General features: G+C 46.8%; 1 protein-coding gene across 1 annotated transcript in view; it reads left to right on the forward strand.

The window, feature by feature from the left end:
- The window catches only part of UBASH3B (ubiquitin associated and SH3 domain containing B), a gene marked incomplete at both ends in the record, with an annotated part of 70,517 nt that overhangs the window by 44,238 nt on the left and 9,738 nt on the right, over positions 1-16,541 (forward strand). Inside the window, 5 exons of the mRNA XM_082010003.1 lie at positions 3,872-3,925; positions 4,519-4,705; positions 5,225-5,423; positions 7,660-7,829; positions 10,050-10,258. Of these exons, the coding sequence (XP_081866129.1) occupies positions 3,872-3,925; positions 4,519-4,705; positions 5,225-5,423; positions 7,660-7,829; positions 10,050-10,258 (819 nt within the window). The remainder of the gene's footprint in view (positions 1-3,871; positions 3,926-4,518; positions 4,706-5,224; positions 5,424-7,659; positions 7,830-10,049; positions 10,259-16,541) is intronic.

Raw genomic sequence — 16,541 nt, forward strand, 5'->3', positions numbered from 1 at the left:
GTTTCCAGCTAAGGGGTCAGCTGTTTAGCTGGGACGCGTCCTGGCAATATTTTGATACTGTTTAACCAGTGATTAAGTAGAAGACTTTCCTTGTGACTTGACATTGAGGACTGTCACAGGGAGGCCTTTGAGGTTAAGAATCAAAAAAATCGGATTTTCTGTGCTGGCTAAAATACCTGCAGTGCTTTTGGAAGACACTGCTGTTAGGATCTGCTTTCTCCTTCCCTAAACTCTCCATCTCCAGGCCTGCAGTTGGACATAGCATCTCCCTTTGCTGTCTGTTCAAAATTGCTCTTACATGGTGCTGTGCATTGTTAAATGATTGCCTTGTGCTTCATCTCAGAGACAGGAGAAGTTAAGAGATGGAGGAACTGGGTGGCTCAAGGGACTACTGATGCTGCATAACACTTTTTACCTCCTATCTGAATCCAGCTGCAATTTTTGCATAACCAGAAATGGTTACTGTGCGATGACAGTTTGGTAGATTCTGAAAAATAAATTATTTTCTGACTTTTCTTCTTTTCTCGTGCAACTGCGTCACAAAACCACTTACTACCACTAGATGCAATACTACAGCCAACAGTTGCTATCCAGCGTGAGTAAATCTGAGCACCTAAGCCATCACTAGTCACCTAATTAGGTGACCTGATTTTCTCAGGAGCAGAATATGTCTTCCAGCTCCCACTGCACTCAGCAGTTGTGAAAATCAGGCCACTTTTGTAAGTGGCCAAACATAGCTGTGACCAGTTTTGAGTATTCGACTTTTAAAAACGGTTGATCTTGACAGGGCCTGGGAGCTGAAGCACCCAGAGGATGGGTCCTCGCCAGGTTCTGGCTGGTGGCTACAGAGGCGAGTATTTGGGAAAGGATGCAGTGCATGCCCTGTTTCGTGACTAACCAGAGTCTATCAGTCATTATCACCCTTCCCAGCACTAAATGAAAAAAATTAACAAAACAAAACAAAAAAAACCAAAAGTCTTTCAGCTTCGGGTCCTGTGATAAAAATATACCTTGGCTTTTGTTTGCTTTATGCAGTATTTCCTCCTCACACTGAAAATTAAATTGAAAAGGGAGTTTATTGCCCCTGTGGAAGAGATAGGCACCTTTTGAAATCACACATGAACAATCGTGTGTGGCGCCCAGCCTAATGTTTTCAAACGCCCTTTGGGGTCCAGGAGCTGCAGTCAATTCCAGCAGAGCTCTATTGTGCCATGTGTTCCAAGGAAACATCAATTCATTAAGCGAACAAGTCAACAAGGGTGGGTGGCAGAACCGTCTGTCCTGCTAGATTGTGCATGACTCCTTCAGAGATCTGCTCGGGGGTCTGGAGAGAGTAAATAGCGGGTGGGAGTCAGCTTGTCTGCCCTCCCTTCGCAACGGGAGAAACTGCTCATTTCAAAGCCAGAGCTTTACTGGGAGGGCGTTGTTAATTCACTGCCTCGGATGCAACACAGACAGACACACTTCGGTGACACGACGTATGGTTAGAAGAGGCACATTTTAGTTGTGTTCTAAAGAGCATAAACAACCAGGCTAGAGGGGAGGTGAACTGAGCAAAGGCAACGTAACAGAAATGGATGATGAAACCAGGGCAGGGGAGACCCTCGGCTGACCAGCTGAGGCAGCTGGATGTTGCTCTGCTCAAGGAGCGACCTCCCTCAAAGGTTCCCAGCCTGGGCAAGGGGAGAGCTTTTTGCTCTTTGCTCTTGACTGAACTACTTTTCAAAGCAAAGCAGTGCCTGTTTTGCATAGTGTGTCTGAGCCAGACTAGGGAAAGGTCAGCAAGATAGAACAAACCAAACTACCACGTTGACCATGCAAGATACATCCTTCCAGAAGGCAGGTGCTTGGACTAGCACTCTGCTGATCTCAAATGAATGCTGGCAGATAAGTGCAGCAAAGTGCTTCAGGAGGAAGTATTTTCATAATCACACGTTTGCAACACAGCCCTTTTTTGCAGCAGTATCTTTCTGCCTTCCTCTTACTCTCAAAATGAACAAAAATATGTATATTCAAGGGGTGGGGAAGCCAAGGGCAGAGCTGAAACACAGCTGAGTCAACAACACATGTCTACGAGCTGGTGGGTAATGAATGTTGCATAGTCCCGCGTGGTTATCAGAGTGCTTTCAAAAGTCATCACTGCAGATAGAAAGGGCGACAGGAGCACAGTAAACATCCTACACAGTGCCATGGGCAGAAGCAAGGAATCCTGGATGCTCCCAGCTGCCCTAATCCTAGAGTCAGAGGTTGGACCCTGGAGCCGTGACCCTTTTCCTTCACGTGGACAAGCTTCCTATAACCAACCAGCAGCATCTTCTCACAGCAGATAACACAGGGTGTATAGTACATTGATCTTGTCCCTTTGGTCAGACATGTTCCCTCTAGCTTAAAGATGTCAGCAAGTCTTTTGCACTGTTACCAAGCTGTAACATACCATCTTTAGTAAGATTACGTAAAGCAAGCCCAGGGCTGAGGCCAGCTGGTGTAACCTAGAAGTTTTCCTGTCTTCAGTCAGATTTTCTGTTGCTAACAGCAGGCACCTCTGAGACACGGTGTACAACCCACAGAGCAAAAGGGAGGCAGCTGCTTTGGCCAAAGGAACGACAGGAGAATACAACTGGCTGTCGCCTTTGTCGGTCCCTGGTCTGTACCCCTGCTCGTGCTTCACACGCCAAATGGCAGCCAGCGGAGCTTTACCTTCGGTGGGAGCCGCGCTCGTGCCGGAATGCATTCCCTGTGTCTAACGCTGGGAAAAACACCTCTGTCTGCCAGTGTGGCGTGGTGGGTCTGTAGGGTTTAGATCCTTTTCTGGCACTGCTCGTTTATGGGATCCCTTCCCCTTCCCTGGCTTTGGGGGACAGCTGCCTGGATACCCCGCTCTCGCCTTCTGCAAAGGCTTCTTCCTCTTCAGACCTTCCTCCATCCACGCCATTTTGCACGAGTGTGTGCTGGTCAATCAGATTAAACCACCATCTCTTTCATTTTGGCCTCCTTCCTGCCAGATCTGTAGCACTTCTTTGAGAGCAATACTGCCCTTCTTCCCTTCAGGAAGCTCTGAAATCACCTATTCATGGGGAGTTTGCCTCCTGACATCCAACTGAGGGCCACGCTTCTGCCCCACAACCCTAATGCTTCTCTCCTTTTCTGCCTCCTTCATTCATAATTTTTGCTAAATATTTATGCCATTTGGATTCTGGCTGAATTCCTCATTTTGGCAGTCTCTAGTGTTACAAAGCTGAGCTGATCCACAGCTGCATCTCAATGCTGATGTCAAGCAGTTGGAAAACACTATTATATGTCTACAAGTTAAACAGCACTGTGCTGGCGTGTTCTGCAACTGGAAAACTTGCTGAGTAGAAGACTGGGGGCTTCCTAGCTGGAGTGAAAAAGGAGTTATAGGTATCCTGAAGGGAAATAAGCAAAAGAGCACTTTCAATGTAGCAAGGGCGGCAGGGAGCTAGCAAATTTTGGCGTTATTTTAACCTGAAAAATCTCTGGTTTGTGCCCCCTGGTGGCAGCTGAATTTTTCTTGTCCTCGGTGCAATGCCTGCACTCCCAGACCCAAACCTTTTGATTTTCCTGCTGAGCAGATGGCCAGCAAACAGGTCATTAAAAGCCAATAGCCGGTGCTTCGCTATCCGGAAGAACAAGCGGGGAAAACCCAGAGGTCCACATCTCATGCTTTGAGCCCCTGTGTGTACGACCATTGGACAGGCGGCACGTCAGAAAGCAAGCCCAGGGCGTCCTGCAGGTTTCTAAAACACCGTTACAGCCCTTCCCCAGCAAGGACCCAGGTTCAAGCGATAAATGTGACCATAGCCATATAATCCAGCATCACTGAAATACTCTTTTTCTTCCGTTCTGTCCTCAGACAAAAAGCACTGGCATCGACAGGTGGAAGAAGTGTTCAAGCAGCATGCGACTGGTTGGTATGAAGTAATAAATGTTAAAAAGAGTAAAAGAAATTAGTGAATTTAATGCCTAAGATTTTAGCCATTAGAAGGTGGAATGTCTAAACACAGGGGCATTGCCTGAAAAACACTAGAAGAATTATTTAGCCATTATTTAAGTGCTGCAAATAAGCAATCCAGAAACAAGCCTTGGCTGGGAGAGTTTGTGATCTCGAGTAACAGCAAAAAAAGGTGAGAGAAAGGAACCACTACTCTCTCCACCCTAGCATCTAAACAGAAAACTGAAAGCTGCCTTTTCAAAGATGTTGAGCAATTTCTACTATTCTCTTTACTGTGTTTTGTACACCAAAAGTCAGAAAGGCAGCAGCAGTGACCCAGGTTAGATCTTCAGAGCCTCGGTCTGAAACTAAAAACCAATTTTCTGTATTACTTAGTAGTAGTAATGGGCTGCAAGTGAGACAGTACACCTCTCTGCCTGACCTGCTGGAGCTGATTTTTTTTCATAGAGGAAGAACAAAAGGGAGTGAGGACAAGGGAAGCTGATGTTGCTGGGGGCGGGGGGAAAAAGTCTTTATCTATCAATCTAACATTTCTGTCTCCATCTCAGGCTGTTCTCCCATGTGGGTGACCCATTCCTTGATGACACCCTGCCCCGAGAGTACGTCCTCTACCTGCGCCCCACCGGCCCCCTGGCTCAGAAGCTGTCTGAGTTCTGGCAGCAGTCAAAGCAGATCTGTGGGAAGAACAAAGCTCACAACATTTTCCCACATATCACCCTTTGCCAGTTCTTTATGGTAAACCAGAGCTCCTCTTTCCGTTGCCTTTATGCATGCATTCATGAGCAGCCCTTGCCAGGTCCAGACTGCAGACGTTACACGCTTCGTTCAGTCGCTGCAGAAGGGATTGTGCTTGGAATTCAGGGGGGTTATTACCAGAACCACCTGATGCCTGGGCTTGTTGAGGAGGTAACTGGTTTTTAAGCAGGTTGTTTTCAGGGAAGAGCAGCAGCAGAAGACCAAATTCTCAGATCTCAAGCGATCATTAGCATGAGAATAGACGGCGGGGTGTGAGGTTAGGAAGGTTACTTGGGGATAGCTGATCCTGCTTTGAGGACAAGGGAGGGGCAGGTGATTTCTGAACATACCTTTTCTTATGACCCTGTGCTTCTTCTCACTACATTATAGCAAAGGTAGACCATTCACGCCCACCCACCCAACCCTTTCCTTTCTCTACCGAGCGCACTAGAGAGCTATAGCACAGGCGTAAGGAACGATTCTCCACCTGAGAAATGCCTGTCCTGTTTCCTTTGGCAGTGTGAGGACAGCAAGGTCGATGCTCTTACTGAAGCTCTGCAGGCCACCGTGATGAGGTGGAAATGCAAATTCCCTGCCCCTCTGCCTTTGGAGCTCTACACATCCTCAAACTTCATTGGGCTTTTTGTCAAGGAAGAAAGTGCTGAGGTCCTCAAGAAGTTTGCTGCAGACTTCGCTGCAGAGGCTGCTTCTAAAGCAGGTGAGTGACTGGCAGCTACAAAGAGCTCACGGCTTGGTCAAGGCTTAGGCATTTTCAGAAGCCGAAGTTTTGATAGCACGAAGAAACGAAGCTCATGAAGCCAATATCTGATTTTTAAAAGTGGCCTGAAAGCTAAGAGCCCAAGAGGAACACCCCACCGGGTGCCTTGGGTTTCAGTGCTTTTTCAGTTGAAAGATCAACTCACACTTAGTCTCAAGTGTTATCTCCTGAAAGGGAAGTTGACATTTCGTGGTTCCTTAACCTTTCAGATAGACACTCTGTATGCAAGGCTGAGCATTTCCTGCTCCACTCGCTACCTCAAGCCACTGTCACAAAACTTTCCTCAGCCGTGTAAAAGGCTGTGTTTGATTTTTCACTGCCTTTCTGAGATACACACAGGGCTCTGTGAGAAGACCTTAGGTACTCTGGCAACCTAGGAGGGAACCTTTTCAAATAGCCCTGTCTCAGTACTGACACAGCCAGTTCCATTGCCTGGTCCTCTACTGCTGGTGGATGGGGGAACCCTTCAGGAGCTGGGAGCAGGGAAATAACCAGAGCACCCCGTGGTCCAGTGGTCTCCACTGCTGAACAGGCTCTCTGGATGTCCTCTGATTACCTCCAAACTTGGAAGTCAGAAAGTCCTGGAGCACTATAACAGCCCCCTGACTAATCCTCCCACCCTCCATCGCTGCAGTGCTCAGCCTGGACTAGCCACAACACAACGGGTTTAGTCCTTCGTTATCGCAGACTTATCCTGGAGGTTAAGTGCATCAAGATACATCAACTTCTGAGTCCCTGGGGGGTTTCTGTGCTAGACAGGCACCTCACTGCCATGCAGAACAGCTACAAGGCTCTGCCCCTCGTTCAGAGGAAGCGATACAGACGTGTGGTAGGTTCATCACACCTCTGAAACGCATCACGTTCACCTGACAGTGACCTAGAACTTTTCTTCCCTTTAGAAGAGGGAGGAAACGGCTGTTATCTTTACAAAAGCACATTTTGGAAGGCAGCAACAGGCACAGAGGCATTAGGCGGGTCCGAGGACTGCTGCAGCCACGTGAGAGCGGTACAGATGTTCCCCTGCACAGCATAGACGTGCCCTCCAAACCAACACAGTCAGAAGGGGCAATTCTTACCCCCGAAACACTGGCCCAGAGAAAGGAAGCATCAATGGCTTCCAGCAAGCTTCTGCGCCTGCGACTGCTCCAATTCAGAGCAAATTTGTTCTTTCTTAGGGCAACCCAATTGCTGGCATTGCAGTCCACAGCTTGGTTAGGTTATCACATTAAAGTCTCTGGGGCTTTTTCAAACATCCAGAGCATATTTTTTCTTGCTGATCAAAAAAAAAAGAGGGATGAGCTTGCAAAGCTACCCCTGGCTGGCACTTGGAGCCAAGTCTCTGAATAGCTGCAGTTTTTACTGAACAATCAGTCAAATTTAATTTCAACTTTTGGTTGAAAAAGCAAGAATAAATTACATGCAAACAACATATCCTGTGATTTCCCCATCTACTGGAAGAGTCCCAATATTTCACACACTTTTACCTTTGTGCTTCCTGGAATCTTTTCCTAATGCAGGTTCTTTTTCTGCAGGATCACTTTGAGTTATTATCATATCAATGTCTGTTTCCATAATTTTGTAATACCTCACCCTCAGTGGGAAAACTGGTAATCCAACTAATATCCAGGGAAAAGATTTAATCAACTCGCATGAACCTGTAAATTCCATGGATTTGTAATTGCTGCTGTAGGAGAGAGAGAACAGAGGAGGGAGAGTAAAAATTACGATTTTTAACGTGCTAATTTTGGACAGATCCTCATCTGCTAATGAAAGAAATGCCATCCCTTTCCTGGAAAAGTGTCTGTTTTGGTAGAAGACCCAGTGGGTTCAAAATTACAATAATTATTAGCACACCATCCAGAAACCCGTTGTTTTCTGGATGCACATGAGTTTTGTCAGTTTGGCCAAAATTATGCCTTGTCTACGACCCTGGTGTGATTCAGGACTGAATCAGACCACAAATCTTTAATAAGTTGATCCAAGGTGCAACATATATAGGGAGCTCATGTTTGACTTCCCCAAAGCCTTTTCAGAAACTGGCCTACAATTTGTTCCACTTAAGCTATCAAAAGTTCAGCTCCCAGCTCCTGTTCAGAGGCGATAGACACTCTTACACCTTCAAAAAGCTGCTAATCTTGACAGTCAGTTGTTGTTAACTGACATCTTCTCCTTGCAGATGTTCACGTGGAGCCCCACAAGAAGCAGCTCCACGTGACGCTGGCGTATCACTTCCAGACCAGCCACCTGCCCACCCTGGAGAAGTTAGCACAGAACATCGATGTCAAGCTGGGCTGCGACTGGGTCGCCGCGATATTCTCCCGAGACATACGCTTTGTTAACCATGAGGTACATTTTTGGAGCTTGTTTCAGTGTCGTGTGTCGTGTCCCCCCCCCCAAAAAAAAAGAGGACCTAGCAGACTGGCAGGCTCTTCTAGCTGCATTTGCAGCTCAAGAGTGCTCACAAGCTGCGAGATGAATGAGGACTGCCATGTCCCCTGCTGAGAGCTGTACGGATACCGAGCACAGACTGTACAGAGATTAAGGAATTTGCCTCAGGTCCCACAAAGACACCCAGAACATAGATCTCCCACATCCCACCAGTCATCTTAATCAACAAACCATCTAACCTTTTTTCTGCTTTTTATTCATACTGTCTAGACGTGCTATTTCACCCACCTCATTTTTTGCTTCTTGTGGGAACAATTTCCTGCTGGATTAATTAAACCTAACAATGACTCTCCTGTTAGCTCAACGTAAGCTGGTCTGATCTCTCAAGAACGAGGCCAGTATCTTAACCTGACCGCTATCCATTTCTTCTGTGCAGACTAGACATTATTATTAATCACAGCATTGAGTTTCACCATGTAGAAATGTTTTCCCTTATGGCCTGTATACTTCAATTACTCATATGGATTCTATAGTTGCAGTATCAAAGTGTCTTAACATAGTTTTCTTAACAATGTTGTTGTCCAACCCAATATACAGGGAAAAAAATATTCCCATTCTGTGGATTGGGATGTTGGGCATAGAGAAACCATGCGTGAGGTTCCTCTCACCTCCCTGTAAATATCCCCAAGTTAGACCTCTAAGTCTGAGCCAGGCTGAGGCTGCCTTTGCACTGAGATTCGGGTGTGGAGAAACAAGGACCTCCAGAAAGTGTCTCATCTGACCTATCTAAGATGTCTATCTCAGGACGAGATGAATCAACTTCTGGAGGAGGGAACCTCCAGAAGGTGCCTGCTCAGGCTCAGGCGGCTAACTAGACTCCTGAGTTTGGGCTGATTAATCCCACCAAAGTGCATCATCCAGAATCAGACACATAAAATCTGTGGAGGGGTGGGAAAACGTTATTTTAGTTCAGCACATGATACATCACAGAGTAAACAGATGCCAAAGCCTCTGGAGAGCTGAAGACTCTCATGCACGGCACTCCGACCCAGCCCAGGCCACGCTTCCCATGCGTGACAGCCTCCTTTGCTATCCAGAGAGTCATCTGGTCCTTTAGAAGCTGCAAGTAGTCAACACTATCACTGATACGAGAACCAGTTCACATCTTTGCATATCTAACTTCAGGCAGCCATGTGTGAAAGTTTTGGCCTTGTGGTATCAGGTGACAGTGACTAGTTTCCATCTTCCTTTGAAGATACTACAAATAGTCTAGGAGGATTAGCGAGCAAACAGGCTGAGACCATCAGGAGATCAGAGCTGCTCAGCAGATTCTGGTTTTTCTTTGCATGGTGCCATTGCAGAAGTTAGGCTTGGCCAGGGACAGTAACATGTTTGTTCTCCTTTGAAATGGGGGACCGCTGTAGCCATTTCCAAGGAAAGTTACTGATAGACATTTAATATGTGTGGATTCCTCATGCTCCAGTGAAGAGAAGATTACAAAATTAATACCCACTGATTTTTCCCCCCCTTTTAACGTAATTCTGTTCATGTTAGGAAATACAAAGAAAACAATGTGGCCACATCCCGGTATTTCTCACCGCCTATTTTTTTTTCTGTGCATTCTCCTGAACAGTTTTGAGAGCAGGGTGTCACAGATTCAAACCTTTTAGCTCCCTGACAGTGTCCCTGCTTTGTGTTGAAAAGCATTAGCAACAAGGTGAAAAGCATTAGCAACAAGGGGCACTGCTCTTTTAGACCAAGCATGAGTAGGTAAGCCAAAAATGCCCACTGACCACTAGAGCTGTGTAAATTCCAGCTCCCGATAAGAATTCAGTTCCATTTTTAACAGGGTGCTTAGATTTAAGCACACGGTCATGTTTTTGCTTGCTCTAAAAAATCGCACTCCCCTTTCCCTGCTGGTTATCAAAGACAGGACTGGAATCAAAGAGGGAGTAAATACCTAGAAAAGCTTTCCAACAGCAAAGAGTGGGAAGTGGCAGGAATTCCCTGAAGGTAAAGCTTTCCTGGATAGAGCACAAAGTGATGCATTACAAGGAGAGCTGTTCACACCTTGCTGAGGTTAAAGATCCGGTATGAGAGTGCTCCTGCCCGGCTCTGCTAAAGGTTCCCTTCCATTAACAATCCTTTCATTCGTTTGTGCTTCTGTTTCTCCCCTAGACTCTGCAAGTGATCTATCCTTACACCCCCCAGAATGATGATGAACTGGAGCTGGTCCCAGGGGATTTTATTTTCATGTCCCCAGTGGAACAAACCAGTACAAGTGAGGGTTGGATTTATGGCATTTCCCTTGCAACTGGCTGTTCTGGGCTACTGCCTGAAAATTACATCACGAAGGCGGATGAATGTGGGACCTGGGTGTTTCATGGGTAGGTAAAGCTGCTCAGTCCAGTTTCCATCACTGTAAAAAGGGGGGTCAGCAGCTGTGATTTCACCTGGGTAAGTGAAGAGTCTCCCAGGGCTGCTGAGAAGGTCGCTTGGGGGAAGTGTCCTGGCACACAAAGCCCTGTCTCATAAGCAAAGGAAGAGCAGATGCTATCCCTGCGCACGGGATTAGAGGACAATGTGATTTATTTAGCTAAGATGTTACAGCAGCTATTACTCATGGGGTCACTGCTGCCGGTTAATGGAGCTGGAGCAGATGGCCGCTGTAGAGCCACTGCTGTGTAGACACCTCTGTGGTGGGACTAGGATCAGGAAGGTTTAAATTCGAGCATTTATTTGGGAAGCAAGATCTTCTGTGTATAATTCCCCAGGGAAAAGGACTGGGGATCAGCAGTGTTTCTTAAGACACTCAGCAAGATTTTCAGAAGCAGCTGCCTGCCTGTTGTTGGCTTCAATGAGAATGCAGACCTCACCTTTTGAGTAAGATTATGTCTTATGCCTCTTGATTTTCATGGGAATTAGTTAAACAGCAATAAAAAACTCGTGCTTGAGGGGTGGGTCTGGACACTCCTGCAAGGCTGTCTGCATCTCTAAGCACCCAAACACCTTTGACAAATCTTGGAGCATAGGGAGTAGTTTGTATCTAAGAGCAGAAGATGACAAGGAGAGGGGAGAGGCACGTTCCTGCTTGCTGCCCCTCTGCTAAGCACCATGCAGGTACAGAAGTTTGGTTACTGTCACGCCAGCGAGCAGGTTAGTTACAAAGGGAAGGGATGGAGATACAGAACAAAACACAGTTCAAATTTCAGTGGACAAACATGACCTGTGGGGAGAGTCTGAGCAGAAAGGGAAGGCATTTGGTAACGCATGTCAGCACAGGACAGCCAGAGGAACTGACCTAACTCAGCACTTAACAGAAACCAATCCAATAACTCCTCAAATCAAGCAAAATGCAGGAAACAAAAAGAGCAAAAAGGGCAAGCAGTCTTTTTCTTTGCCTGTGACTTTTCAGGCTTAACACATGCAATGTGGTGAGTGACAGACGGAGAGCAGGCACAGGGCAATCATAGCTTGCAGGCTGGCTTCCAGATGTGACTGCCACCGACCACCGCTCTTCTGTAAACCAGCCCTGGCTTAGCCCTGAGTCCTCCCCAACCCAGAAGTCCATCAGGCAGCGACAAGCATAGCAAGAAATCACTCGTTTACCCCTCTTGTCACAACCATCTACTCTTTTCTTGCCTGCCCGCTGAGAAATGACGACTAATGAAGGGCTTTCATCCGTATGTTAGCCAAACAGAACAAACCTATCTATACTGAGTCGGTCACTATCAAACTCCAACTCATCTTTCATTACGAGGAAAGAAAAGACCTCCAGTAACCAGGGCTTAAAGAAATGAAAATCAAGACACATGGACAAAGTCAATCAGAGTGTTTGTAGAAAAACAGGACTTAATCCAGACCCTCCAGTCTGCAATCCAGCAAGACCATCCTTTCTTCCCCTAAAATTTGCACGCCAAAATGGTCTCAGGTCCACATGCACTGCAGCAGCCTGCTCTAGTGGATTCTGCTTTTTTTTCTTACAGTGCCTGGAAGAGTTTTGAGGCCTAGGGAGTACATGGGAAATAATTACTATTGCAGCAGCAACTAAAAGGAAAGCCAAGTGGTTTGTAACTCCAGCACCTCTGCCTCCAAACAAGCAAAGAAAGGAAATGTCCCTTCCCTGATTACCACTGAAGACTGTAAATGATGAATTGGAGCATGCACTATGGAGCATTTATTAAAAACATCATTACATACCTGGAAAGAGTCTCATTTTACGCAACGGCTTCTCGCAGGGAACATTAGGTTACAGAATGTCATGTGGTCAAAACAATATAGCAAGCTAAGGATAACCTAAGCCCCGCTGCTGTCTAGGCTAGGGTATTCATGGTGGGATCCTTGTGGTAAGAGGAGAGTGGCACACAGATATCTTCATTTCATAGACATGAAAGTAAGCGTGGCAGTACTCACCAGGACTGCGGGAGAACTGCCGCGGTGCAGGAGATGGGACCCAGCTCATGGTGTTGGGACAGAGGCTGCTGTTGGGCAAGCGATGCTGTGGTCCTGGGGGTTGGTTCGTGCTGCCTCTGTGTACACAGCCATGTCCTATTTTATCCCTGCAGAGGATGGAAAAGAAAGAAATAACAGCCATGGAGCTTTCCCTCCTAGTCACAAGAGACTGCATTCTTCAAGTGAAAATCACGCATGATTGAGATCATCACAAAATACAGTTCACTCAGGGCTGCAGCACCCTGGCTATACCACGCAAGAGGGATGACAGGCCAAATGCTATTCTGGGATATTTGATGGAATCTTTAATACAGCAAAATTAGATTGCTAGTTCCTGCACATTTCACCTGAAGAAGGTTTCCCTCTTGCACCGCTCAAGTGAGACAGAAGCTGAACTGTGGCCTTTGTAGGACATGGGGTTTATGGCTAATATCCAAACAGTGCCTCAAGAGTTCTGCCCAGCACGCAGACCTTCCTGGCTAGCACTGTACACACGTACAACAAAAAGATGTCCCTACCCTATAGCGAGGTCTGTACGTCAGCTGCAGACCAACAGGCTGACACACTAAGAAAAGCTTGATGGTCCATTTAATAGGGGAGAAGAGGCTTTGCCTTCGAGGCAGAGTTCTTTCCCATGAAACCAGGTTGTGTCTTGAGAGAGCCCAGGTCTGAATCCTTTCCCTGTCTACTAAAAATAGGAATGGTATCACTTCTAGTCTGCAAACCCCAAGGATTTTCTGTACACTTAAACTACATTTCTTTGCTGCCTGTGGCACATTACTGCATGATTTCTTCTCATGCCAAGGACTGGACCTGCTGGTAACAGTGAGGAGAAACACTCAATCTCTGATCAGTGCAATAGGTTGGAAAATAATTGAAGATAAATTGCTTCAGCATCCCACACGATGCAACCCAGATCCTAAGTCTGTGTAACCCATTCTTGCCGTCCCCTCAGTATGTGAGTGAAAAAAAACCTCTCTGAAACAAGCACTGGACTCTTCTTAGGGGAGGAACTGGTTGTGTTTATATCAGGAGATCTGTTCTGACTGAGCCTAGGAGAGGACCTGGCCATAGGTATGTTAGAAACAAAATACTTTTCCCTCTGTATGGTATCAAGGTGGAAATCCTCTCCCGGCAGCCGCAGAAGCTACTGGTGAGCTGAAACAACACATCCAGTATTAAAGATATATGTACATATGTCCACCTTAAAAGCTCCCCAGCAAACTGCTTGCAGGGTATTTTCTAAGTTGCCTTTCATACCTAAAAGTTAGTGGCTACCAAGTCAAAAGAAGAAACTCCCCACCCTCAGCACACGGAGCCCAGAGGAAGTGAGAAGCCCAGCAAAGGTACAAGAATTTACTTGCCCCACAGAAGCCACAAAAATGAAGCGTTCAAGACTATGGGGCTCTCCACTTATGCATGTAAAGGCATATGGCAGAAGTAAGCGTGCTATCTTTGTATCTGTGGTCCCAGCACCACCCAGAATGGCTTTCCATTACCAGCAAAGCCAGAAATAGTCACCTCCTCTGCCCCAAAATGGATAGAAGTGCTGTAAGGTGTTACACTGCTGTCTATTCCAGTTCCTCGAGAGATGCCAAAGCTATTCCTTGCCGCTTTAATGAGCCTGAGAAACCAGACTTGGCACAAGTGCCAGGGGGAGGAAAAACAGCCCTAATTTTTCAAACTATATTCGGGCCTCAGTAGGTCTTTTTCCACTCTGTGTTCCTCCCATTCTGCAACAACGGCTGGTTCATTTACCCCGGGGATCCCTGTCCTCCAGATACTGATGAGTGATGTGGCAGAGGAGCCTTTTCCCACGCAGAGCTGAGGACCAGCGCTGTTGTGCCATAACAGAGACCCTTTCTCCATGCTCTGCTGCAAGCATCTCCACTCCTCGAGGGGCCTTTCTTGACTGGGAGGGCGTTGCCTCCAGGGACACAGCAGCATCACTGATAGAGCAGTGAGGGCAAGGCGTCATCCAGAAGACAGTAAATGTTGCTGTCCGCCTTCAGTCTCTGTTTGCCAAGCAGAGGAACCACAAGCCTTTGGGAAAAGCTTCCAAACAATGACCTATGCTTAGAAGATGACTAAGCTGAAATAGCTTCAGCGGTTTCTGTTTTCCAGCAACATCAAGGAGATGCCACTGAAGTCAGTCTGGTGCTTCTCCTCCAGATACAGCAAGATAGTATGCCTTTGCCTCATCATCATTCGCAGCAAATCCTAGCATCTATAAATAGATAGTACAGCGTCCATGGCCTTTTAATAAGGACTTAGAGAGAAAGAAAGTCCCAGAACTTGTGCAATAGCTCCTGGGGGTAAAAGGAGGAGGGGTAACCAAACAAATCCATAGTATTCTCCAGGCCAGTGTCCTTAAAAGACTGTCATATGGGCAAAGCAGGAAAGGGCTACGATGGGAGGAGGGCTTGGAAGCTGCAACTTCTGCCTTCTTAAAGGCAGAATACTCAGGCTCAGTATCCACTTTGTACAGCAACAGAGGTGGGTCCTAGCTAAGTCATTCAGATTCTTCTCATATTGAGGTGCCCAGGTTTTCGGGTCAGTGAGGATGTATCTGTGCTAGCTGCACCCGCACTCCAAGCTCACCATTTAATACAGTGATAAATGTCTGTTCGTGCTTCCTGCTCAGCACTTAGATGCCCTGGGCTTGGCACATACTAATGCACTCGGGCAGCTTTTGGATCAGAGTTGGCCTTATCCTGCCAGCTGGAAACGTGGTCCGACTGTACTTCTGCCTGCAACGTATCCCATGCACATATTCTGAGGAGGAGGCTTAGACGCGATTTCCCACCCCAGCACCTGGTAGTATTTCCCTCAGCTTATCTACAAAGGTCTCCTGCCTACATTTAACTCCTCTTCAAGATCCACCACCCCTGTTGAACCTCGGAGTTGTGCTGTGCATAACCCAGAGGTATTTGCTGCCCTGACCTCTGATGCTCTATCTACATTTGGGCGGTGAGAGGAACAGTTCCTCGGAGCAAGCCCAGCCTTTGCGGGGAACTCAGCAAGAATAAAATAAATACAGTTATGAGAACCTGTAACGCTAGAAGGTCAGGTCTGAAAGACTCAGAGCAGGAGGCTGCTGCTTCACGCTATTGACGGGGATCAACAGTGCTGTTCCCGGCATGGCCGGTTCCCACCTCCTGCTCCCATTGCCTACCCGTGCTTCTCTGCGTGGCATCCTCACCTGGCCGAATAAGCCAGTACCGCAGTCTCCCTTGCACCCTAATTCCACCAGATAAGGGACCAACCTCAGGACCAGCGGCATGGTATTTTTTTCTTCTTTAAACTGATGCAAATCTTACGATCTCGCAGAAGATCAGTTCTTTACAAAAATGTAGATGACCTATTTTTGTTCCATTGGTAGAGGCACTTGGTGTTATTTTAACAGTTGTGAAACCCCTCTGAGATTTTATCCTAACTAGGTGCTAGTCAGGAAGCAACTTGTGACATATTTAAGGCATTGAAAAGTACAAGCAACAGCAACTATTTCTGTCGAAGTAAATGACCATATACATTATCTGACAGCAATTTTTTTTTTAATGACTAAGCAAACGTAACCCATACAGTGTAACCTAATCAGCAGAAGGTCACTGCAGCTTCTGTGATTGCCTGTCAGGGCGTACTCCTGAGAGTCTTGGTCGAAGTCCTTGAACCTCTGGGCACGAGAGCTTTGTTCAGAGGGACCGTCATTAGACAAGCCCCTTGAGGGAGAATGGGATCTATTATATCCCTTTGGCTACACTTAACAGGAAGCACTGCTGAGAATAAATTCCCACTGTAGATGGTAAATGGAATAGACAGCACTGAAAAATGTAGAAACAACCATCCAGACTGAATATGCCATGTCCCTACCAGGGGATACAAGCTATTTTGTGCACAGGAACCCTGAAAACTGCCCAGCATGAGAGGCGAGGCTGTGCTCCAGCAATAGCTTATGCCACAAAGGTGAGTGAAAACGCTCTGTAGTCATTAGCTTCCACACTTTGGTCCACAAGACCATGGTAAGTCATGTGCAGCTGGTCCCCAGATGATGTTAGAGAGTATCCCGGGGCTGTGAGGAAGGTCTTGGCATTTTCCATGAGAATATTTGAGGGCTGACAGAGCCTCGCAGACCAAAGTTTGGGAACTGTTGTTCTGTGAAACTGTTTCTAAGGAAACAGAAAGCCTGTTGAGATGGGATTTGTCTTTTCATGTGCGTAC

This window comes from Phaethon aethereus, assembly GCF_964289735.1.
Source record: "Phaethon aethereus genome assembly, chromosome: 23".
NCBI lineage: Eukaryota > Metazoa > Chordata > Aves > Phaethontiformes > Phaethontidae > Phaethon > Phaethon aethereus.